The 26,908-nt window shown below is 37.3% G+C and overlaps 1 protein-coding gene across 38 annotated transcripts in view; it reads left to right on the forward strand.

Annotated features, from left to right (window-relative positions):
* RBFOX1 (RNA binding fox-1 homolog 1) overlaps positions 1 to 26,908 on the forward strand; it is a 1,176,073-nt gene that overhangs the window by 1,112,822 nt on the left and 36,343 nt on the right. For 34 of the 38 annotated variants that reach the window (XM_054271085.1, XM_054271089.1, XM_054271101.1 and 31 more), the window contains 2 exons: positions 16,722 to 16,854; positions 25,491 to 25,530. In XM_054271085.1, the coding sequence (XP_054127060.1) occupies positions 16,722 to 16,854; positions 25,491 to 25,530 (173 nt within the window). The remainder of the gene's footprint in view (positions 1 to 16,721; positions 16,855 to 25,490; positions 25,531 to 26,908) is intronic. The other 4 variants (XM_054271096.1, XM_054271097.1, XM_054271093.1 and 1 more) reach the window with 1 other exon arrangement.

Below are 26,908 nucleotides of genomic sequence, written 5' to 3' on the forward strand. Positions count from 1 at the left end.
TGTGATTTAATACAGAAAACGTCTGTTGCTATGCCACCATTTGATTGGGTCAGGAATTAGATATGAAATCTTTTTTTACAAAAGGAGCAGTCTGTACGAAAGGGGGTATTTTGAGGCATAAAAAGCTGCCCTAGTATAAAGAACAGAGACAAGCTGACATGGTGGATGCTGCCATCAGCCATTTTGCTGTACAAAACTTTGGAGTAGAGACGTGTCCTCTGAAATTCTGAGCAGAAAACACTTTTCTGAGAGTGTTTTAGGCTGGATTGGTGATACCACTGATTCTCATTCTGGCCTCTAGTGGGGTGAGAAACGTGGAGCTGAATGCAGGAGCAGTAACTGCTGCTTGCAGCAGCCCTGGCTCTGTGTTCATTGTAAAGAAAATACATGCTCTGATTTAACAGCATTATCAGATATGCTCTTTATGAAGATTATATTCAATCTAGAATGCAATTCTACTCTCTTAGAGCTTATCTAGACTGCTAAAATAATTATTTTTTAAATTAAACCCAAGAATTAGGACAAAAGAGTTCCATAGTGATCATCTCTACAGTCATGTAATTCTTTTATGTCAAACATTATCAGTGGCATCCCTAGAGCTGCTGCTTTTCCAGAATTCATATGGGATCCCCTTTAAATGACGAGTCTGGAGCCTACAAATCCATAGTGAACTAACCAAATGCATCAAGTGTTTTCAATTGCAAATTAAATTGTCAGTTAAGTCTGCATTTTCTTCCAGGTGCTCCAAGAATATTTTCTCATATGTCACCTTTCCCTAGCAGTGGGGATTTTTTACAAATTTTTTACACAGAGATATGAAATACTTACAGTTTAAAATAATGCTCCCTTTTGGAAAGTTTTCGTGCACTCCTTTTTGACTGACAATTGTTTTCCTGGAAAATGATCCAAACATTTTACTCATCTCACTATTAGGAGCCTCTTTTTAGAGAAGAGTGTTTGTTATAATTTTCTGAAATTTGGTCTTCTTTGAAAGCTTTCCCTAAGTTCACGCTGTTGCTCCTCTTGTCTCACTGAGTTGTATCCCAGGAATTTTATTTCTGGGATAGTTGTTTCCATCAGATGATATTTCCACTAATATTGATTCCCCAAAGAGACCCTGTGAGCAAACTGAGCTCTGGGTTCACTGTTTCCTTTGTGTCTCCTGAGTCAGTCCTGTTGAAAAATCTTATTTTGCAGTGGTGCTCCTTGAATAATGATATCCTAACAAACACCTGTTTGTTTTCAATTATGCCAAATACATAAATAAACAAGCTTTGCCTATCTGTCTCCCACTGGGCAATGTGGAATACACAGTTTCACAACAGGCATTGCTGGTAGCCCTTGCAGTAGAAATTATTACACTTCTGTTGAATCTGTGTGTTGGCAAGTCATGATTTTTCCTTTATTATGTATAGAATTTCCTCTTGCCAAAATGCAGTTTCCCCTACAGGGTCACAACTCCTAATAACACAAAATTACTCCAATTACTGCATATTGTAATTAGGTTTTTATTCCTCCTTATTACAAAACTTTCAATAAAGATGTAAAATAGCTTCATTTCTATAGGAAATTCCCCCAGAAATAGTGAATAGAAATGAAGGTTGACTTTTGTCTCATTTCTTTTATTAGTTTAAAGATCTTCTATATTCCATTTTAGTGCACATTTGTAATATTGAAATTATAACTGATAAGTCAACATTAGTGTCTAGGAGATGAATACTTGTACTATTATCATTCCATGTAGACAACAATATTTTAGCCTTCCTTTTTGAATAATTTGTTAATCGTTTATTCTGTTACTGCTGATATTGTAACTGCGATATTTTACAACCACTTACAATGGAAGAATTAAGAGGTTTTCAATTTGTAATTGTTTTAACAGAAGGGAAAGAGTCTGCTGGGATTTTTCAAAAGCCATCTAAGATACTTGCATTTCACAGAGTGCTAATGGCATTTAGGAGTTTTCAGATATTTGGAAGAGGATACTTTATATTTTTCCAAGTGTTGTCTAACTTGACTGTTCATCTTTCGCTCCTGAGTTATAAGGCATGAAGGGCTGGAATATGGTTGAAAGATGTATTTTTCTTAATTTGGCTGGCTTGGTTTCTCATTGAACTTGTTGGTTTGTAGTTGTACTGGCCACTGGTAGCCCCCAATGGCTCTGAGCACTTTTAGCCACTGGCTCTCCAGAAAGCAAACTGCAATTCCTGGAGCTACTCTTTCCCTTCTGATAATTTATTTCTCCAGGATATATTTTATGTATCACACTATGCATATCCCAGCACAATGATTAGTTACACCTCTGCATATGTCAGGAGGTGGAAACATGGCTCTGCTTCCTTCCATCACTTCTGGCCCTTCACGTAATACAGAAAGAAATGAGCTGTTTCTTCTGCAAGCAGTGGAACAAATCAGCAGCAATAGTCTCTCATGCCTCATCTGTTCTCTTATGCTGAAGGAGAAGATGGGACCTGGATCAGTTTTTCATTTGCACACCTATTGTTGGAATAGGTAATTTTTTATATAGAAAGCAGAGTTCCAGCATGCCAATGTGCTCCTATCCCTGGGCTGGGCAGGTCCTGTGACAACCAGGGGCAGGAAATCCAGGCAGAAAACCTTGGTTGCTGTAGATTCCCACAGGACTGGCATCTCCAGGGCAGAACTGATGCAACAGATTTCAATTAAATGCTTCATCATCGCCATAATGCAGAATCCAATCTATCCAGCCAGGAATGATTGGAGTTCACCAAATCCCAGTGAGTCAGCACTCACTGGATTCTTCCTAGAGGCCCAGGCTATCTCCCTGAAAATAAATGAAACAATTTGGCTGCTCATAACTGACAATCTCTTTTTACCCTCACTTCTTTAGAATAGTTACTTCCAAAGGAATTTTAAAATCCTGAAGAAATTTGTATCTATTGATAAATAAGAAGTGTGTCAAGGATGTTTTTGGAAGTTTTCCAAATTGAAGCCACACATGAGTAGGATGCATTAGAAAATTAAGACCCTGCTGGACAAAAGGAAGATTCAAAAGAAGAAAAAAATATTTTTGTCCCTGACTGTCTGTATCACTGTTCTGCCAAGGACAGTAACACAGCTGGGTATGTATGGATCAAAGAGACAAAAATACAAGTCTGAATTTATTTGCAAGAACTTTAAAAACTGTTTTATGTGCATTTTCCCCAATTTCTCTATAATGTAGAAGTGCCTGACAATGTGAATGAAGCAGGAGCTCATGAGAGCCAAAGCATGAGCAAGAAGGAAGATGTGAAATTGTAGAATTGTCAAGTTATTCAGGTTGGAAGAACCTGGTTGCACCAGAACACCTCTAAGGATGGAGATTGCACAATTTCAGGGGATCACATGTTCCAATGACTGAATGTCCTGGCAGTGGAAACCTCTCTGGTTGCACGTCACATTTATTGTCCCTTTTCTTCCCAGCGTGTGCCTGGCTCTGTCCCCTGATAATGTCCCTGTCCTTGGTGGCAGGGCATGGAAGAGGAGACACATTTCCGGTAGAAATCCTCCTGCTCTGGACTGGCTCACCCAGCCCTGGCTGGTGTGGTGAGGCAGCAGCTCCCAGCTGTGCATCCCCCTTTCCAGCTGTGCATCCCTTCCAGCTGTGCGTCCTCTCCCTCAGCAATGTCCAGTTGTCCCTACCCAGGCCTTGTGGAGGGCAATGAGAGAGATGGAATTTAAAATTTAAAGGGAAGTTCAAAGGCAGCTAAACATTTTTTTTTTTACTCTCTAAATCAGCACTTTGATCTCTGAAACTTTTAGACTTTATTTTAGCTCCAAGTAAGTATTAAGATACTCGAGTTATTGAGTGTGTAGCTACTAGTGGATTTTTCTGAGCATATATTGAAGGGATCCTTTGCTGTTAGCTACATGGGTAGCTCACATTTATGATAAAATATTTTAAGTTTCTCCATGCCTTTGTTCAGAATGATGTGCAGATGAACATCTCTATTTCCCAAATGTGTAGCATGCCCATAAAAGTGAATTTTGCCTTGACTTCAATGAGTACATTTTAAACGGAAGTCAATTTTGGCTTAGATTTCCTAAATGTTAGAGCTGTTTCATCTTCAGTAAGTCTGCTTATCAGCTCCTAAATAAATCTTTCATACTGCAGTCAAGTGATAGAATTAAAAGAAGAAAAATATGAAAATGCAAAATCCGATATTAATTCGTTTTATTTTATCATACTCAAGGGCAAATGAAGTTGATGGCCCATTTTTTAATTGATATATTGATTACAGTTTTGGAAGAAGTGGTGGTGGAATTCAGCAAAAATGATTGAGGTGGTACAAATGCTTATAAATCTGTCCCACATCGTTCGTGTTCTTTAATTGTAATTGTCTGATAAAACTTCCATCGGTTTCTGTAATTAACCTAATGGTCTAAATGAATTTCCAGATCACTGGTTATTCATTTCAATATAGAAAATGCCATTACACTGAGTTTAATTAATACTAAGTAAGTTCACAGTCCATTGTACCATTAGAATAGAATTTTATTGTTTTAACTGTTTAAATTATGAATATTATTTCCTCTCATCTTGTTTGTCCCATTTATGAACTTGAGTGTTCATTTTCTATTCATACTAAAATAGCATAAATTCCCTATAATTAAAATATTTAAAACCCAATGCTCTTCGAGCTCACATCCTCAAAATATCAGTGTAGATTTTTTTTTTAAATTTTATTTATTGTTTCAACTATTTTTAAACAGAATTCAGTGAGTGCCAAGCTCATAATCCCATGATATGCCCTAGAACATCTTATTTATCTTGATATTCCTTTCACAGAAGTACATATGACAGATAAGCACTCACCAGAGGATCCTTTTGCTTTGCGTCAGACAGATATTAAAACAATAAACTATCTTGCCCTGAGATTTTAGCTTATGAGCCACCAGGAAGCAACAAGGCAAAGATGAGATGTTTTTGAAAGGTGGGAAGGCAGTTCCTTTGGAAAATTCCCTGGAAACCTTTGGTCCTGTAATATTTTTGACAGGAAATATTTTAAATGCTAAAGTTTTTGGGTTTTTTTAAAGGCAAGGAAAACACACTTCATTCAGAGCAGACATTAGAAGTGTCCCAAAATTAGCCCAATATTTCTATTATTCTGTGCATTGTGTGATAGGAGAGAAGGAAATCTATGGCACAAGCATAAAGTATTAATTACATGATGTAGGATTTTTTTTCTATATTGAAATACTTACATATAGCAGACATATGTCCTAGTTTTTAAAAAAGATTTTTTTTTCCTGTGAGTGTTTTGTTTTAATTCATAGTTTGAGGATGATTCAGGGTCTTGCCTATAGAATAAACATGGAAAATCATGAAAATAATTTATCATATATAAATTGTATTTATATAAATATACATACAATTTATAAAGACCACATCCAGTTTTAGGATTTAGTGTGTTTGAGGACTCGTGCCACAGAAATGAAAATTAAGTCAAGCTTGTCTATGCAGTATGTCCTTGCTTTTAGAAATAGGTTACTTGGCTTAGGAATATTAGTAAAACACCTAAAAATGCTGTATGGAACTATTTTCATCTTGCTTGTTTCAGTGAAGACATTGCACGTTTTATTTTCCTGTGGCGTTACTAATGGATTGAAGGAAGACCTTTGACATTTCTATTATGTTCTGGGATATTTTCAATACCAAGAAAATTACACAGGGAAAATAGAAATTTTCAAAAGGTGATTCAAAGAGCCAAATCATTAGTGGAAGCATTTGGTTTGGAAAACATGATTCTGTTGATTTTGTCATGTTTAATCTGTTGCACACCTGTAATTACCTGAAAATTATCCTGTAATGATGGCAGTTTGCTGCCACTCCAAGCAGCTGAAGGGTGGATGCTCCTGGCACTGGGTGTATCCTCCTCTGGGTTTTTTTGTGTCACTCATGACTGACCTCATTCACTCTGAATGGACATATATTGCAATGACATCAGTGATTGATTTGCTCTGATTTTGTTGTTGCAGTTGTTCTTCATTTAACTGTTTGGCAGGCTTGCCATTTTGAATTAGAATATGGGTCAGGAGCAGTTTAAAAAATTAGTATGCATGTGGTATAAATAATTTGCCAGTGCTTCAGTTTTTCTGAATTGAATGTAGAAAGGTTCTGCAAACTAAATTTTTTTTAATTGGTCTGTTTTCTCTTGAGCTAATTGGGATGGGAAGTCAGTTCATCACCAATGAAATATATATCAGTGCACTGTATCTACACCTTGGTGGTTTTGTCTGCTTATTGCTTCATAGGAAACAGGTAGAGCACCCTGCAAAGGAGTCTCCGATTGGGCCATTAATTAACCAAATTAACCATTGTAGGGCTGCAGTTCCTGACTGAGGGTACAAAAATCCTGCCAAAGGGAAATGTGAGAGAAGCAATCCCATAAATGATTTCCAGGCTACAAATACCTTGTGATTGAACATTTAGGGGTCAAACTATCTTTTGATTTGCTTCCTGAATTAATTGCCTTTATTTATGAAGATAATCACCCAGTAGTGACCAGGGTAAATGTGCCAATTGCCCTTCCCTTTTTGTGTTGAATATTTGTGTTCTTTATTTAAGTGAAAGCTCAAATAAAGAAGATACCAATAATAATTTGGAAGGGAATGGCTTTCCATAATTCCTTCCCTGATGTACAGAAGTGTAGAGAAATGTTGATGTCATCTCATGTTGAAATGTCTTGAGAAGGTTGTTATACTCTGTTCTGCCCCATTGTGTTGGGCCTTGTTATGATGCAGGACAACACCACTGATTTTCAAGTAAGATAAGATATAACAGAATTTTAAAAAATAAGTAAAACTCTATTCATATACATAGCATTACATTCTTGATTTAAGTATCATCCTGGTTTTAACTGTAAAGTGAACTCAAAGTAAACTCTTTGGGTTATTTTTGTTTGTTTGTTTTGGTTGGTTGTTTTCAGGTTTGTTTTGTTGATTTTTTTTTGGTTTGTTTTTTTTTTTTTTTATTTTTAAATATTTTTTGGAAGTATTGCCTGAAATTCTTCCTACAGCATTTTTGATGTTCTGTATCAGTATACATTGTCTTTCTGCAACAATTTTCAGGATAACTCTCATTTTACCTCCTGTCTATTCGTATTTTAAATGAGTACTTAATTATAAGTCATCACTAAAATACATTGTTATTGTGTGTGTCCAAGACCTGGCAAACATGGCTTTCATTTCACTCCCAAAAATGTGTTTCTCAGGGCCTTGCTGTTTACCCTCATTCTTCTGTTGGTTTGTTTTGTGCTGGAGCAGTGTGTCTGAACTAGCAGGCTTAGGAATTTTGGAAAAAGAGACACGTCCTGAATTTTGTCTCTGACTTTTTTTACCACTTATACACAACCCTACATGTGGGTAGTGGGAGATAGCTGGAAAGACAGTAAATTGTAGAGCATAGCTGTGTCTTTTAGCTCAAATTATAAAATCTGTGTGTGCCCAAGGACAGCTGGGAGCTCAGGTGCCTTCCCCTGGTGCACTGCACTTGGCCACTGGCAGCACTGGTGACCAACCTGTGATTTAGGGCAAAAGAACTCTTTGGACTTCCTCTTCTCAGAATGCAGCTAAAAAGTGAGAATTACATGTAGTAATTACATTTACTATGTACATTTTTTTTAGATAGTGAGAGTTGCATTCAGTATTATCTTGCATTGTGTTCTGAGATGCAATTGTACATCAGAGCCCTTTGACCACAGTCCTGGGTCCCTCCTTCTCTGGCTCTGCATCCTCTCTGCTGGTGTCACTCATTTTTAGTACCAGACTCACAGTGCTGATTGTGGTACATCTCAAATCATCCTGTCTGTCAGACAGCAAACTCCTAATTTTGTGCTCTTCAGCTTAGCCTGTAAGATCTGGTTTCAAACAAAGGCACACCTTAGTGTCACTCTATTTTGTGATGGTTGTTATTGAATCATGGCTCTTGGAACTGTGCTGTGTACAGCAAAATTCAGCCTGAATTTCACAGCTAATAAGTGCTTTTTAGGAATTAACATTTTTAGTATCAATATGACTTTGCAGGTGCAATTCTTTGTTTTGACAATTTTTCCTTTATGGTTTGGATTAGGTTAACAGCTGGGTTTTTCCTCTATTACTTTCTGCCTAAATTGTTCCCAATGCATTCTGACAGTGTTCTTTTTACAGTTTAATAATTCTCTTGAGCTTTCAGAATCCTTGTGTCATCTAAACAGTATTTCTTGTCACTATATAATTGACTTTCATAAACATTCAAATTACTAAATTGTGTCATTTCTTTCTAGCAGTGCTACTCTTCATCCAGCTTTCCAAAACCATGGCCTTTTTCCTTTGTCTTGGAAGTGGTGCTTTGTTAGACACAGGGGATTTTTCCATTTGCTTGAAACTTAGAGCTGTCCAATAACTGGGAACACCAGACAAGATATCGATCACTTTGATCATCTATATTTGAAGATTGTTCTTTAATTTAAGATCAAACGTGTCTTCTCTGATCTCTACTGTTTTTTCCTTTATAGCCTGGGTGCTTTTTTACCTCCTGAGCTTTTCCTTCTGTTTTAGTTGTTTCCTTTGTGAAAAACCAAATGTTCTTTGTACCTCAATTATTTGTAATTTCAGCTGTGCAGTACTCATTTTGATTTTAAGTATATCATGAGTAATTTCACCACCAGTTATAGTTTTTTTAGACTCAGAGAGGTAGGTTGGTGTCATTACATAGCTTTACAAAAAGAGTTCTCAATCATCTTACCTGTTCCTTTGTATCTCTTCACCTTCTCTATTTTCTTCTGCTTGTTCTTGGAAACCCCTTGATGTCTTAGGGTGATGTCAGGTGGCTGCATATGCAACCCAGTTAAAGAAGGGTGAGGTGTAAGGGAATTTCTGATAACCACAGAATCACCAAATGGCCAATTCTGAGTGGCTGAGGTTGGAGGGCACCGTGGAGAACAAATTGTCCACCCCTGCTGCAGCAGCAAAGCCTGGGGAGGCTCTCCAGGACCACACTCCAACAGCTTGGGAACATCTCCAAGGATGGAGATCCTACAGCCCCTCTGGGCAGCTGTGCCAAGGGCCGGCCACCCTCACATGGAAAAAGGTTAGGCAGGAAGGTGAGAGAGTTTCCAGGCTTGGGCATCAAGGTTTGGCTCAGAAGGTTATAAATTATTGGAATGTCATGGTAGCCATTTACAGAGAAACCAGCAGTGGATTGTTTATTGGTACATGTGAAGAGATGAAACAAAAATAATAGTTCCATCTAGACTTAAATAATTACAAGGAAGTCAATGTATCAAAGTCATTGAAATAATAGATCAATTAGATCTGAAAATAACCTTAAGATAAGCAGATGAAATTTTGTTCAAACAGTTAAGTGTCTTCCTATAATTAAACATAGGAATACATAGTAGGTTGCTTTTTACTCAAGTATTTAGTTTATGGTTTTGTTTGTGTGCATTTTATTATAGCTTGGTATGGAATAATCTAAAAATCTTATTCTTCCCATGTCTGAGGCTGAAATATTTGAAAACACTGTTTTAAAGCAGTTGTCTGACCCCTTTCTAGAAATATTTACATGTACCTCAGTATAAAAAGTTTCACCACATTTATGTGAAATTTGGCGCTAATTTGGATTTGACAGGAAACTTAATGCAGTAGTGTTGTGTAAAGGGATTCAATTACAGTGTGCAGTGTTTTGTAAGTAACTGTCTTGCATAAAAAAGTTAATTAATCAGAGCTGTGTCAATTTCCTTGTGCCATGTCAATTTGCAGCAAGGTAATTAATCACTAATCGCCCAGCGTGCAGCAAACTAAGGGACAATCCATGAGTCATTTGTTGTTATTTTTTTCCAAATAAATGGCACACAGAGCCATGAAGAAACACATCTTGCCATTCATAATATTTTTATCGACAGTTTTGCATGTTGTAATAGACTGCAGCAACAAGCAGCTGTAGTTCAATGGAATATGAATATTAAAGAAACAAATGAGAGCAGATTTATAGGCCATTGCTTTTCTGTTATGTCAGTTTTGAGATTACACTGAGCAAATGAACAGTGAAAAATTACTCTTCCATGTGGAGAATGGTGATTAGACTTGTACATTAATTAGAGATTTTTGTTTTCCTTTTTAATGCATTTCAAATGAGAATGTCCTATAAGTAGGGGTTTCTCCAAAATACAGATTTATTCATTCCTAAACAACAGAGTGTAATACTGGCATGTATTTTTTTTACAATGGTAAGGAAACAATTGGTCTATAATTTTAAGTATGGTTCAAAAAATAAATAGCTTGTGAAAGAAAGAAATAGAAGTGACCAGTTGTGACTGTGTTTGATGTATATGGGAAATTTATTTTGAACGCAGTTAATTCACAACTAGATCCTAGGAAAAATCATCTCACAACAGTGACAGGATAAGAAATGTATTTTCAGCCTGTAATTTTAAAAACTGTGAACTCTCTAAAGATTTTTTTACCCTCAATTTGAAGTGTGTGTATGCACATATATTTATATATTATATAAATGCCTTTTTATGTTAAAATCTGTATTAACAGGGCTTACGTTTTGCTTGCAGTGTGCTTTGGTCTGTGTATTTAAATGCACAAATCCTCTTTAGCCCAGTGTTTATAATTCATTCAAAGAATGCCACTTAATAATACTTATTACTATTACAGTGAAGGGAGAACACAGCCCACATTGGGATAAACTGCTGATTCCGTTCCTGAAATCTCAGATAATATCATATAGATTATTCTGCTTAGCCTTTCTCAGCATGCTACCCATTACATCTCTTCGTTTTCAATTTATTGTGTTTCCTCAATGGGGATCCTCCTGAACTATGGGGATGATGTAAACGTGTCTCCCTGTCTCTCCAGCAGTTAAACCGCGCCGCAGTAAATTAGCGACAAACCGATTCCAACACGACGGAACATTAAAATTCTTCCCCATAAAACATTTGCAAACTCTTGGTGGCAGATGACCCGCTACTCTGTGCAGAGGAGGAGAGATTAGGAGCGATGAGAGGTAGATCTGCTCATCCATTTTGATGGCACACCTTTCTTGGGGCATATGGCACCCTCATACAAATTCAAACCGCAGCACAAATGTGAAGAATAATTGCCCATTAAAGTGGCTGTATATTTTTATGGCTTTGATACAAAATCTGCCCCCTGTTGTCTTTTGCATCTGCTGCTCTTTCATCTATCCCAAAGCTTTAAAACTTTAATATGCAGTGTATAACCCTTAAGTATTTTTTTGCCAGGTTATATTCCTCTTCTTGGGAACTCAAGCTTTTCATTGTTCCTTCAGTCTTTGTTTTCCCAGGCCTTGTTGAGATATGGTGCCTACAAAGTGCACCTCCCTGTCGTGTTCATTTAATAAAAGATTAGTAAAACAAATACTTATATTACATCTTTAGGGAAAAATTAAGATTTGATTAAATTTCATCTGTGAACTCAAAGATTAAGTTTTTCTTCCTTATGCTCATATTTGCTTTTTCTATACAATCATTAGTTATCTAAATTTTGCTGATACACTACTATGAATCCTGTTAATTCCAAAGGCCTTTTTATTTGCTTAAATGTGGCAGTTTGCTGGCCATATTTCATGTTTGAGGTCTAAAATCAAGTTCACTGAAGTGAAAATGATTCCACATTTACAAAGTGTAAGAAGATAAAACTTTGTAGACAATATTAATTGTAATAATACATTTGAAAATTGTATCCCCCTAAGTATAAAAATAGAACAAACAAGTTAAAAGAAGAAATCTTACCAGCATAATGTTCTTAAAACAACTTCATTTTGGCTGTAGTAGATGTTTTGTATAATATTGGATAATTATATTAAGGAAAGCCAAGGATTTCCACAGCATATTATTTATACTGTAATTTTTTTAACTTGAAAAATTGAAATTGCTGAGTGACTGCAGGAACTGAGTTTTGTGGTTGTAACCTCATTCATATTTGAATAGCAGAATGAATATCTATAGAATGGATGGGGCCATTAGATGAAAATGTAAATTGTTTTCTATGGCTTGATGTTTGATTATATATTGTCCTTAGAAAGCCTTTCTTTTTATAACCTCGTGTTATCACCTCCTATCATCAACTTACATTTGGAGAAATCTGCCTTTTCTCAGTTACAGATCAGAAGAATTCCAGTCATCAAATTACTTTGATGAATTTAAGCTACTTTTGCTTAGAAGTGGGCTCAGATGCTTCCCTGCTGAGAGTCAAACACATTTTCAAGCCCCTTATAAATAGCATTTTCACTGACTGGGTTTCAGCAGCTTGGCACTGAGGCACTAAGGAAGGTTGACCTACAAACTGTGAGTCATTAAAACCTCTACCCCTCCTGGCTACTATCTTCATTACTTTTGGGACTGTTTAATAGCATTTAATGCTTCCTGATGGGACAACCCTTTTCATAAAGTTCTTTTTATGAAGTCCATTCTTCAGTTGTGTTCTAATGCTGCCACTTCTGCTGGTTATTTTGGGGTGAGGATATTAAAAAGTTGGTAGCAAAATAAATTCTGTGGTTATTACATATTCCTACCCATCTAATTTCATAGCTGGGCTGAAGGAGCATTATGGGGTTTTTATCTGAACTCAAATCCAGGGCAACAAAACCTGTTGATTCCTTTACCTCCAATCTCAATGTCTAATGTTACTACATGACAATAGAAAGTGTGTTTTCAGATACTCTGATTTTCAGATGGACCCAAATCAATTTTTGGGATGGATATCATTCTGTTATGAATAAATTCAACTGTTAGACCTCACTTGATTTTAAGTGCAGTGCCACTCTTAGTCCCATGTTTAGTTTCCATCATGTCTGATCCTCTTCCTGACAGAGCTGCACCTCACTTCTCTGCCTTCCACTAATTGCTTCTGTAGGTTTTTAGTGCTCTGCTTTACTTTAGACATTTCATGCTCTGGGACTTTATTAAGAGAGCAACGTAAGGCAAGCACAGTGAAACAATTACATTACTTCAGGCTTCTTCTTCAAACTCATCCTTTCTAGTGCAGATACTTTGAAAATTATAAAGAAACCATCACTCTCTTTTCTTAGCATCTCCTATGACTGTTGAGCCTTCCTTGCAGGTTTTGGATTTGGTAAACTCTTATGGACTAAGTGACTCTCCCTGCTATCTCTGTTTTCTTCCATTTCCTTTTTTGTTAAGAGGAAACCTCCTTTCTCATAAAAATATAATTAGAAAGAAAGGTCATTCTTAACTCATTTGTTGATGGGACACACTGCTTTTCCAGTGGCATTTATTTGTGGAAAGTATTTGCTGTCAAAGATTTGAGATCAGTGACCCTCCTTGTAATTCTTTCCAAGGTGTGACTGCCATGAAGAATAAAGAGAATTTAGGATAAATGCTCAATTGTTGCAAAATATGTATCTGGATATGTCTGTGTGAAAGCTGGGCTGAATGGCACAATTCAAAGGAAAAAATGCTCACAAACCACATTGGGGGTTCATTCTTTCACAGAGGCATTTCCTCGGTGTCTCCCACAATTTCAGTTGGTTTTAATTATTGCTTAGGACCCTAAAAGAACAAATGCTGTAAATATTGCCTAACTTAGATGTTCATTACAAAGAATTACTGGAACAGAACTCTGGGCAGGACTTCCAGACCATGTCTTGCAAGCCCACAGTGATGTTACATAGCTTACATTGCTGGAGCTCAGGCTGTTTTTGAGTTAGCTGGATTTTCTCTATCACTTCTGTTCTCCTTGTGAAAGTGTGTTTTCTATCAATATTTAGAAAACTACAGATGCAAGTGAAGAAATTTTAAGGTTGTCTGGCTGATTTTTTTTCTTTTTTTTTTTTTTTTTTTTTTTTTGTAATTACCATTTAAGTCAGTAAAATGTCTCTTGATTTTGACAATTTAGGAGTGTCCCTAAAGGCCACACTTTATCATTTAACATGTCCATCATTTCAGTTATCAATTTTTCCTGGACTTTCTCTCAAATCTATTTCCACCTATTTACTTAAGCAAACTCTTCCAGGCACTGGTGTGTTGGGTTTGTTCCTTTTTATTTAGTTAGTTGCATTTTCCTTTCTAAGACACAAATTAGCAATAAATTTATTGGAGAAACTTACTTCTAGCACTGCCTATTAGTTGGAAAGGAGTGATTTTCCTAAGGCAGGCAGACTGCAGCTGAACATCCCTCTTACACAAAGATAACTGCCCTGGATTAGATCAGTTCTCCATCCAACACCTGTAACTGGAAAGGAGCAAAACCTGGATGAAGAAAGTAAAGAAAACTTGTTAGACTGGAAGGAATGTAGTAGATAGGGTAGTCTGTAGTTCTTTGAACATTATGTAAAACTGTATTTTGCATTTTCCTTTATTGTATTAGTTTTTATACAAGGCTGTGTATTTGGAAAGAAAAAGACAGAACTTACATGGTTCCAGCAGCAGATCATAACTCTGTCACTACCATATTTAGATTGGTCAATACTCAACCTAGTTGAATATGCAAAAGTACTTACAGCATCCAAATTTCACATAGATGATGTATATGTTGTTCTTCCTTAAAAGAAATGTTTTCTAGTACAATTCCTTTAAGCCTTCTTAAATGCAGTCGCTTGCAAAGTTATCAACAGAATATTAAGTTTTTCACCTTCATCTTTATGATTTATAAATTCCTTTTATATTCCTTATAACATATGGTATTTGCACTTTCTAAGACATAGCTAATTTATTTGCATTGCCATGAGGTTGGTTTATGTTGCATCACAGGCATGTAAATCTTTGCAGAATTACTGTGTAACCTTTTTGTCAGAGAGGAGGACCTAGCAAAGGCCCAAAGCCACAGCAGTAAGGCAAGTAATAGAGATATCACCATAATTACAGTATTTGCCTTCACAAGACCTAAATTTGTGAAATTTTCATTTTATTTTTTATTTTTTCAAATTCAACTTTTAAAATTTGATGCTAAATGAGGATTGAAATCAATTCATGTTTCAGATTTGAAAATCGTTATACAGCAATATTTCCATTTCCTTGCTTTTTATTAGGGCTTTGCTAAGCAATATTTGTTTCATTTCTTTCTTTACATACTGAAAAAAAAAATTAAACACAGTGAAGTACATTTGGTGTAACCTGGTGCCAACAGAGCTGGATTTGAGTTTACCTGTGTCACTAATTAATTCAAGAAATGCCTGTTCTAACATTGACATACAATATATGTACAAAGGAGAAATGAAGTAATGAAGCACTGCTTAAAAACTGGCAGGAAAAGCAAAGTGGGAAGTTGTGTTTTTTGTTTGGGAGTTTTATTATTATTTTTTTTAATTAGAAAGTTATGAAGAGGGAAGTTTTACAAAAGAAAAGCCTCTAATACTGTATTACTGTTCAATTTCTGATTAAAATATTTAAAGTGTCACATGGAATGGTATGTAATGTTCACAGATTCAATGAAAATATAAAAATGTCTGAATTAATTTCTTTGTTATATGGTTAAATTATTTCTATTTCATCTGAATGTTATATGGATTCAGAGGTGTTCTGACATACAACTCTTGCCTTTGAAGAACTGAAAGGTACTGTTATGTACATGGTGCAGCCCCCCAAAAAATGAGACAAGAGATGAAAAACTCTTTGAGTTATTACACAGTTATGAGCTGGTTAATAATCCAGCTCTTGAACAACAGCAAAGCTCTGCTCAGTTGGCAAAATCACTGGATAATTTAGATGACTTTGAGGTCACCTGAGTCTCTAATGTCTCACCCCTACTCAAAACAGGGCTGAATTTAGAAGACAGATCCAATAATGTGATGCGAATATCTCTGACATTATAAATTTGAGCCTGAACTTGGACCTTGGGAGTCTCCTAGTAGTAGTGTTGGTTGAACCAGTCAACACTCCTTTCATTAGTGTCCTCTGAGAAACTCAGAGCCAGAAATGGCACTGCCATCCCAATTCCCAGTTTGCTGCCTGCTGCACCAGTCAACACTATTTTCATTAGTGCCCTCTGGAAAACTCAGAGCCATAAATGGCAGTGCCCTCCAAATTCCCAGTTTGCTGCCTGCTCTTTGCACACAGAGATTTGTGTGAAAGGACAAGCTAAAACACTTTGGCAACTCCCTCGTCCAGCTATGGGCAAGCTTTTACACCATCACAACTCCAGAATTGTCACAGACATCTTTTATCAAAAATCCTTTCCTTAGGATTTTTCCTCCTGAAAAGCTGAGAGGCCTCGAAAACAAAATGTAAACATTGATTATCTGCTGCTGTGGAATGCAACAGGTGCATCTGTGATTGGCCTCATGTGGTTGTTTCTAATTAATGGCCAGTCACAGTCAGCTGGCTCAGACTCTCTGTCTGAGACAGAAGCCTTTGTTATCATTCTTTCTTTTTCTATTCTTAGCTCGCCTTCTGTTGAAATCCTTTCTTCTATTCTTTTAGTGTAGTTTTAATATAATATATATCATAAATAATAAATCAGCCTTCTGAAACATGGAGTCAGATCCTCGTCTCTTCCCTCTTCCTTGGACCCCTGTGAACACTGTCACACAGAATTGCTCCAGAATGTGGCACTGCCATCCAAATTCCCAGCTGCCGCTCTTTGCAGGCAGAGGTTGTGTGAAAAGACGAGCTAAAACACTTTGGCGACTCCCTTATCCAGCTACGGGCAAGCTTTTACACCATCACAACTTCAGAATTTCTCCAGAATATGCGCTCTTCTCACTAATCCCTGGTTTGTTTTTTTTCCCTCTGCAGTGCCAGGATTTCCCTACCCTGCTGCGACCGCAGCCGCCGCGTACAGAGGTGCCCACCTACGAGGCCGGGGTCGCACGGTGTACAACACGTTCCGAGCAGCAGCTCCCCCTCCTCCCATCCCAGCCTACGGCGGGTAAGGAGCTCTGAAATTCTGAAATTCCCTCACTCACCTCTGGCTCAGCATGGATCCAGGAGCCTGGGCACCATTCCCAGCCCTGCTGCATGCGGGTCGTGCCTGCCCGGCACCGGCGCCTCGCACAGCAAGGCTTGAAAAATGACTGTAATTTGTACTGCCATGCTTGGTGGCCTTAAGCATTTCAGATGTCACATATTGTTATGTAAATGCTCCCGCAAACGGAACGCTCCGGAACGGGGAGATTGTTTCGGCTAAAGGTATATTTTTGATGATTGCAAACATCTGGTTATTAAGGAGGTTGGATCGAGTTAACTTCTTTTTTCCTTCAAATCGCCTGCTGGAAGTTGTCTCTGCACCTGAAGGCTTAGTGCTGCATTTTTTTTTTTTTAATATATATTTTTTTATCGCAGTTTGCTTAGTTTTTCTAATTGCCATCTTTGCCATTATAGAAATCTGGGGTGCTCCTCGCAGGGCCATGGGTTTTGTGTACTTTTGCTTAAATATTGCCTTAAGGTTTTGCTGTCAGTGACCTGCATTTACTAAAAGCAAATAGTAAACTAAGGAACCAAAAAGAGGAATTCATAGCATTAATTTCTAGTAATTCTATAATCTTTTTTTTCATTTCAGAAGATAGTTTGGGTTTTATGTATATTTTTGGGGGAAAGAAAGAATAAACAGTTTTTCCTGTCGCTCTGTAAAGGCTGACACAGAAAGGCTTTGTATGCTGCATGAAACACAAAAACCCTAGTAACATTAGCAAAAGATGTTCAGTTGTCAAGAAATTAGGAAATCTGTAAAATCAGAAAACAGCAGATCGTAGGCTGGAGTAGTATTTTGTCATAAAAACTTGATATGCCACTACCTCTTTGTAGAGCTGTTGCATCTTTCTGGGATGGGGTCAGGAAGGGTTGGCAGTGAGAGAAGGTGATCCCTCTCTCTGTCTCTCTCTCTTGTTCACTCTCCCTGCCCTCACTGAAATCCCGTTCAGCAGCTCCTTGGCTCCCACTGGGGATGTCCCCTTGTGCAGAAGCTGCCTGCACAATCCTTGTCCCCTTGCTCCATTCCAGTAGGTGATGGGTGCCCTGCACCAGTTCCCACAATTTCCCAGTAAGCCTTGCTTCTTTTAAGCCAAAAGGAGCATATTTTTCCAGACAAATTTGCTAATCTCATCAGTCAGCCTTTGGCCTGAGTTTTCAGGGATTTATTTATACAGGCAGTTTGACCATGCTGTCACATTAGGCAGTTATTCTATCAAAGAAATGAGCCATTCTAAAAACTAATGTAAAAATCATGCCACATAATCAGGTTATTTTGTAAAAGTGTATTCTGTTGATTTATTTGAGTGTTTTGTGTAGTTTATTGAGAAAAATAATATTATCACTACTGGGGGAAGACACTTTTCTGAAGTTTGCCTGAATTACCTTTGGGCAAGGATGGTGTCCCACCAAAGTTATCCTTCTGCTGCAATACTCTCAGTTAGAGTCAGTCCAGGCATTTGAACATGGCAAAGATGGAAACAAGTTCAGAATGCCTTGCATTCAGATTTATTTAGAATTCCTCAGATACCAAATGGATTCTGCACCTAAAGAAAGTGAACTCTCTATCTCTACCTTGTTTAAAAGCAAGTTCTTAAATTTGAACATAGAGTGCAATATGTAGTGAGATAACGAGGTGGGCCACTCAGTTTCATGATGACATCACACATCACACCTTAGTTAAATACCAAGTCATAAAGGTAGATACAAAAAAAATTACCAGCTGTGTGTGTTAGTTTTTGAATTGGACAGTACTTTTTGATTAGTATTTGCAAAATGAGTAAATACTTTCTGCCAAGTAAGTTACTTAAATTTGCCTTAATTTAAGAGGCCACATGTGGGTGCTCCATGTGTATATGTGTGTGGTGATATACACATTATTATAATTAGTTCAGTGACTCAGCAGCATGAATTCCATTTCCAAGAGTAGCACATGTATATCCCCATGTAATTGTACTGCTTGTTGCCAGCACCTTTAGCAGTAAGTTAGATGTGTGAGCACAGAGAACTCTGTTGCAGGTCATTGCAAAGGTTCTGCAGAGGGAGCCCTGCCTTGTCACAGGTCACATCATCTTGCTCTGATGGTTTTCAGTTGTCTGTCAGGAACCCTTGCTAATCTAGGGATCACCCTGCCACCAAACATAATTTGACACTGCAAAAGGTTTCAATTACTAAGCCCTGTCTTAAATCATGTAGGTCTTGGTTCACATATTTAAGTTTTTCCATCTACCTGCGCTTTCCGATAAGGCCCTGCTTTCTGAATTGCCCATTTTGTAATTCATACAGATATGTATAATTTCTGCACTGAATTACAATATGCTGTAATTCAGTACAGAAATTATACATATCTCTGTTGCCCTGATCCACAGCTGGGGTAATATAGGTTTATTTTCCCATAATTTCTTTGGCCTGGCATATTAGATCTCATGTTGGTATTTTCAGTGATACAAGAGTGTAACGTGGAATTACTGAGTGATTCTTTGTTCTCTGCTCATCTATTCTATCCTGTGACCCATCAAAGAAGCAATAAGGAATTTCCGTCAGAAAAAAATCTTGGATCAATGAAAATAAGTTATGAGAATGTGGTTTTTGGTCACAACATGAAAAGAAGTCAAGGAAAATTATTAAGATAGTAAAGACATCACAGAGAATGAATCAGCTTATGAAAGGAAGCAAATAACTTGGAATATCATTTGTTGATAAGAAAAATAGAGTAAGTTTTGAATGCTGTTATGCAATCAATTTAGTAGCAATTTATTATTTTTCACTCAAGGAAGGCACCCAGCCTTACAGCCAAGTAAACAGTTTTATACTTAAGTATTTTCAGTCATTAAATAAAAAAAAATTACACATATTCTATAGTGAAAGCTATAATTTTAATAATAAATTTACATTAATGATGTAATTATTTTCTAATTTAATTAGAAAATATTTCAAGAAAGAACCTATGTGTAGTTGCAAAATATAAAGCTGAACATTGCAATTACCTCCTTCAATTTTCTTTTATTTCATTTACCTTAGTCCTTGATCTACCTCTAGGTCTTGTACTCATAAGGCAGGATGAGTTATGGTGGTTCCTGTTGAAAGGTGTCTTCTGCTGTGCCTCCCACTTACTGGGGAGCAGCAGCCAGGCTTTGCTGGATCCCAGGGAAATTGCTGGGCATAACCATATTTAAGGCCATTATTTTCTTATAAATCAAAGAATAGCATGTGTGCTTTAAATTGTGTAATTTAAAAATGGAATTTCTGTTCATGAGATACATGGAACTACTCCAGTAATTAATGGATCCTTCACTTTTGAGTGAGACATTTCACAATTCCTTGAGATAGCACCTTGTTTATTAGCTTACAGAAAGTACTTCACTTTTAGCATCTGCGGCATCATCTCTAATGCCTTGAAATATGAGAATGTGCAGTTTACTTACAAGTACATATAATTAATGGAAGTATCATAAACCCCCCTGACACTAAAGTGGGGAGTAAAGCTTTGTTTGTGTGAGAATACTGAACATTAAAATTTAGAGTTTGTAAATCTGCACTGCATGGGGAGCTTAACCTCAAAATGGTGCAGCAGGAGAGGGAAATGAAATCTTTAATTTGTTGTCAAGAAAGCCCAGATTCAAGGTATATCTGGTAATAGAACAGTAGTAGACAGAAGGAATGGTGAAACTGATGAGGAGCCTTTCTGCTTCATCATCCTTTGCTTTAAATTCTCACAAGTTTAGTGTGGGGTGACTTTGTCTTCACATTCCCTTTCTGCTCCTTTCAGCTCTGATGGAGCAACAGAGAATTAGCTTGAAGTCTGTATCTCCTCCTCTGCTGTCTTTCCTGGGAAAGCAGAGGAGAGCAATATGCTTTTTTTATCTTTGACAAGAACAGTTAAAAAAACAAAAAAAAAAAAAAAAAACAACCCCAACCCTAAATAGAATTGTGAATTTGTGGGGAGTGTGGAGGAGAAATAACAGAGGCTATTCAGAAACTGTTCCTCTTGTTAAAATAAACATTCTCAAGTGCTACTTGCTCACTGATTCAAAATGAAAATACAGCTTCATTTTCTTACTCTGAATTCTAAATTTAAGAACATTAGTATGAGCTACTACATCTACTCAGGTTGTTACGGATTTTTCCCACTCTATTTCCTTGGGCTCATGTAAACTTCCTCTTACTTTGGACTCTGCATATGTGCAATTGTTGGAACAAACAATGGCTTTTGCCAGCATATATTGATTCATGTCTGCAGCTTTGTTCTCTGCAGCAATGCCCTCAGTCAATATCACAAAGCAGAAAATGTAACTTGTCCATGGCAGAAACTGGAAAGGCAAGAAACTGGAATTAGAGAACATTGTAAAGAGTCGAAGTTGCCTCTTACAAGAGTTTCAGTTTGATGTTTAGAGCACTTAAAACTCTGTTATTAGAGTGTGGAAAAGTGTTGCTTTAGTTCTGTCTTTGGTTTAAGTGAGGCTGGTTTATTATACCAAAGGACTTTGGTTTAGTAAGGCTGTAGCTGCATCTCTTCTCTCATTTATCTCATGAAGGACCCAGATAAAGGGTTCACGTTAAAGGTGAATTCCAGACCAGGAGCTGGACAGTGCAGGACAGTGAGGGTGACCCTCCCAGCGACCAGAAAACAGAGAATTGCTGTTTCTTAGCTGCTTTTGTATAGCTGGAGAGGCAATGGTGAGCTGTGAGCATTGCTGTGCCCAGGAAGGAAATCAGGGATGCGCTGCCCTTTTTTTCCCTCGAATCCACCCCCAGGCTGGGTGTGCTGCCCTGGGCAGGATGTGTGGGATGAGGACCGTGGATCCTCAGCTGCTGGGAAGTTTCTCAGCGAAGCTTTGTGCAATCCAGGCCTGTCTTTTCATGTCATTGACAGATTATTCAACTCAATCCTTTTGAAAGATGAGGACAGAAAAATGATAATGAAGACAGATGTAGTTCTCCCAGGATATTGTAAAGGTAGAATCTAAACTAGGAAAGAGTTTGTGTTAATATAGTTACAAAAAGTGATTATAAGACATGCAGAGCTCCTTAAATAAAGGAGCTCCTTAACTCAAGGAGCTAAACCCATGGAAGTCAGATGTATAATATCTGATTAGGAAAGAGTTCCCTATTTAGATAAAAATAATTTCAGAAAATGATTGCCACATATGTTGATATTTAAATGCACATTTTCCTCTTAAATCAAGATTTCTCTCACTTCACTGTTTTCCTTAGCACAATAAAATAACAGAATACGACTGAACAAATCCCCCAAATTTGTTCTTTTTAACTCCTTCAGGAAGCACATTAACACCATTCCTTGGGTGAAGTAACTCAGATTTCAGTAATGTGGCTCTTTAAAAACCCTGTGTTATTTTACAAGGAGCAATAGACTTACCTGCTTACCAGGATAATTTTTTTAATATAAAGTGTAAAAGGAGCTGTTGTAAGATGGGTCCCTGTGTGATACCTTCAGTCTCTTCCCATGCTCAAGACACCCCCTTTGTTTTCTGCCTAGAGACTCAGAGAGAGAAAAAGGAGTGAAAAACCGAGCAAATTAAACAAAATTAATAATAATAATTAAAAAAAATTGGAAATTTATATACTAAAGGAAGGAAAAGCAAAACTTAGTTTTTGGTGGCTTACAGTTTCTACTTCTGATGAAAGCAGCTGTTAGAAAATACATTTTACTCTAGTAGTAAGATTCAATCAGGAATCAAAAAATTACACGGACTCTAAATAGAGGAAATATTCTCTGAAAAATCTATGAAAGTGTGAAGAATTACTTCTCCTCAAACTTCAGGAGAAGCAGAAGGGTTTTTATTAAATATCACTGTCATAATGCAAGATCATAGAGAGGAAAAAGATAAAATCAGCTGATTTTTTTTTTTTTTTTTTTTTTTTTTTTTTTTTTTTTTTTTTTTTTTGTAGTGAAAGTCCTGCTTGGGACTGTTATACTCATTTGCCTGATTCTGTCACTTCATCTTAATATTGGCCATGTCTAATGATGGAGTTATGCATAGATGTCTCATTTTAGTGATGGGTACATTTTTCAGCATAGTGTTTATGAAGTGGTTTCATTTAGAACTCAAAATAAGTTTCTGTCTGTACATGACTGGAAGGAAGACTGGGGTGGATGAATGAACCTGTCCAAGATTACAACCAGCTTTACTTAGGAATGAAAAATTTATCAGCCCCTTTTCATCTTTGCCGTGCATCCACAGATCACCAAGAGGAGGAAGAAAAAAAGTTTTCTTTTCTGACAGATGCTTTCTCAGAAGCATTATTTTCTGAATAGCAATGTTTAATAGCAATGGACGGAGCACTCTCCGTCCCCCTCTCAGGAGCACAGGAGATGAAAGGATGTAGTGAGATAGAATATAAGAAAATAAAGATAATGTAGAAAGGAATCTCACCCCTAAGGAGCTGCAGCTGGGTCAATTATCAAAGATCAGGAACAGGCCTGACTTTACCAGGCCACAGCTGTAAGCAATGAGAAGCAGATGCTATAAAAGAGTGGGGTGGCTGGGTGAGAAGGGAACTGGAGTCAGTGGCTGCTTTGGGAAGGAGAAAGAGTCAGTGCTCTGAGGAGATGTCCATGAGAAACACCGAGAAGGTATGGAACTGTTGTGATAAGGAGACAACAGTATGGAAACCCTGTGATAAGATGACCGCAAAAGGAGGATGGAAAAGCTCCTGGGTTGAGATAAAGACAGGGACATTTTGTGCTAATTGCCATCATGGGCAAAACAGACTTGACTTGAAAAATGAGTTTATTTGCTGCTGAAGTGCAGTTAGATGGTTATAAACAGAGGTAGGACCTAAACCACCTTCCCCCAGATTGTCCCCCATCTCCAGCAGGAGGGGCACAGGGGTGTGAGCACCCGAGGGCTGGGGCTGTGGGGTCACAGGAAACTCAGTAAACTCAGTATTCTTTGTGTGTCATCTCATCCAAGTCCTTCATGCTGTCCATGATTGTGTGCTCCTACCTCACAGTTGTGTGGAATGCTTTATTCCTTATGTGCAAACAGGTAAAGTAAAACACGGAGTGTTTTAAAATAATCAGTGTATCCTAACCAAAATAAAGGTGTGCTGCAGTGTAACAAACTCTCTGAAAGCTGCCAGTGTAGACCAGGTTTTGCATATTTTGCTCTGCAGACATAATAAATAGAAAAATATATGAGTAAAGGTCTGACCCTATTGAAATAAATGGCAGATGCTCTGATTTAAGTGGAGCTGAGTTTTCACCTGTTATTATTCCATAGTAAACTTTTATCATCAGTGTGGTTTTATCCATGTCCTTGTGTGCATGTATGCATATTTATGATTTTCTCAAGTGATTCAGACTTAGACCCATACCAGCTCAGCCCTGTGGGGTTTGGTCATTGACTTCAATAGGTCAGTTTTATTTCTGACATCAAAATTCTTGTTGGAATTGCAAAATGGCTTAGGCTAGCAACTTGGTAATAACTATTATTCCTAGATAATAGTATTCCTTAAATTGAAAATATTGTTGCAAAAAAAAAATTCCCTATTGTTTTAATAACTCACTTATTTAGCCCCTGAAACAGCTTGGGTTGATTCTGATATGGGAAATACATATTTCAAGTTGCAGAATTGCCAAATGGATGTAAAATTGCAGGAATGACCTAATGGGTGTAATTGTTAGGCCACTGTTGTGCGGTTGGAGTTTTATTCAGTATAATCATTTAAGCTGTCTCTGTCATACTGTGTCTTTTATCCCGGAGGGTTTAGAATTTTCCCCTGTTTACACTGATGATTGATCTGAGCTGAAATGTGACCATTTCTGGGTGAACTGGTAACAGCAATGTTACCACATTTTTTTGAGAGAAGCAGTAGTAATGTATCCAGCCAACCAAAACAGGGGAGCTCAGAAACACTGACATGCTTGCCAAAGCTGTAAAAGGCTCAAGTAGGAAAAGTTATAATTATTTTTTTTCCCCAAAAGCATAGCACCCTGAAATTCTCAATAGATCAATTGTCATTATTGGTAATGTGCATTGAACTAACCATGCAGTACCTGTGGGTTCTCTGACCTCTGTGTAGACTGGATATTGAGATTTGACCCAGTGGGTAGAACACCACCAGTGTAATTATTTCACCCCCTCCTCTCACCATTTCAGCTTAGGCTGTATTTTGTTTGCTATCTAAGTAATGAGAAGCAACCCTTTATTTCAGAGGGTCAGCATAGCTGCAGGATGAGAAAGCAGTGCTTCAAGAGTTAGGCTTTTGCAAGGGTTTGAAACTGGATGTAGGATTGGCCCACTGAAAATTTTATAGCAAAGAAAAAACATCAATATGTGGCTTCTAAAAACAGGGGAGAAAAAAAAAGCCCCCAATCTTTATCAAAAGTCTTTTCCAATCCTGCCATGCTTTACCTTTGACCAAGCATTTGGCATACTTGATAAGATGATGTATTTGGTACAGGTTCACTTCTGACAATTAATACCAACCTCCTTAACCAATGTGAAGAGTGCCTTCCTACCCCCTCCCCTCTGTTCTTGTGAGAGACTAACCTCAGCTGTGCAGGGGTTGGTGGCATTTGCATGTGGAAATGCACTAATATGGATGTTTTTCTTTGTGTGTGCATCCTTGCAGTGTTGTATACCAGGATGGATTTTATGGTGCAGACATTTATGTAAGTATTCATTGATGTGCATGCTGTCCTTGTACATTACCAGAGTCATTCTTTTTACAAGTTTGCTGCCTAGCTTGACTCTGTTTTGTCTATTTACCATCCCTTGCCTGTCAGAAAGAATTGAGAAGAATATCTCTCACATTGGAAGACCTTTCTGTTCATTACATCTATCATTGTTCAGTGGAGCTGAATTAACTCTTCAATCAAATGCTGAATGAATGCAAAAAGATGTGAAAAATGTATGTGTGTGTGTGTGTAGGGGCGTCTCCCTTTGTAATTGAAGTTCAAAGTAGAAAGAAAGCAAAGCATAACCATTCTTTTGCAAATCCCCAAAAGCTCTTTAAAAAAATCAAGGCGAGCTGATTATTATTAATACTTGATGTATGAAAGTACTTCATGGAGAGATCAGGTTTCCCAAATCCAGCCAGCACTGGGGATGTGTAGGTGTCATGGTGATAGTAGAGCTTAATGGCATGTAAGTTTAGGATATGGCAATATATTGTCTTTAATCTGAGTAGACTGCCAAAAATTGCACTTTTAGATTCCACTCATTTCAGTTTAAAGGAAATGGGTAGAGACTGCTCCCAATGCAAGTGGACAATTTATTAGGAAAGATTCATAGTCCTGGATCCATCATTATCTATGCATCTAATTGTTCACCTATTTAATCTTAAACAATATGTTTGGTTTTATTTTTGCTATTTTTTCAAGTTTTCATGCATTGTTTTTTCTTGGCAACTTTTTTATCTTGAATGTGTGCAAAGAGTCTCCATACGTCTGAGTATGCAAGAGGTTTCAGGGGGTTGAGGCCAAATTTCACTCTTCCAAAATTCTTATACCTGATATGTAGATGTAAAATATTTCACTGACAATAAGCAATATTTACTTTTGTTATTATTTTAATAAGGCAGTCTGATTCTAAGTTACAGGTATCATCTTTGTTTCACCAGATAACTTTCTGTAACCTACTTGTACTTTTTCAGTTGAGATAAAATGAGACGGATGAGTTGCAATTTGTATCAATATTAAAAATTAAATAGGCAATGCTAGGAAACATCCCTTGTGTTCATTATCAGCAATCTTCTAGAACTATTCCCAAGGGAACAGATTTTTGTCAGTAAGCTTTATATAGAGAAGGAAAACAATTTGAATTTATGGATGAACTAGGTTTTGTTTTTCTGACAGAAGTGGAAAGGCTGATCCTTATCTGAAAATCATTTGTGCAGTTTAAAAACATATTTAAAATAAATCAGTGAGGGTTAAAGTCCTCTCCCTATGTACTTATGTAGTCAGTGATGTTATCAGTAAAATATTGTTTACAACACAAGAATCGCCCCCTGGCTGAAGTTTGCTGAAGCCAAGTAAGTGGCTCTGATCT

This window comes from Melozone crissalis, unplaced genomic scaffold, assembly GCF_028551555.1.
Source record: "Melozone crissalis strain CALT ecotype California unplaced genomic scaffold, PUWL_Pcris_2 ptg000012l_1, whole genome shotgun sequence".
NCBI classification, from domain to species: Eukaryota; Metazoa; Chordata; class Aves; order Passeriformes; family Passerellidae; genus Melozone; species Melozone crissalis.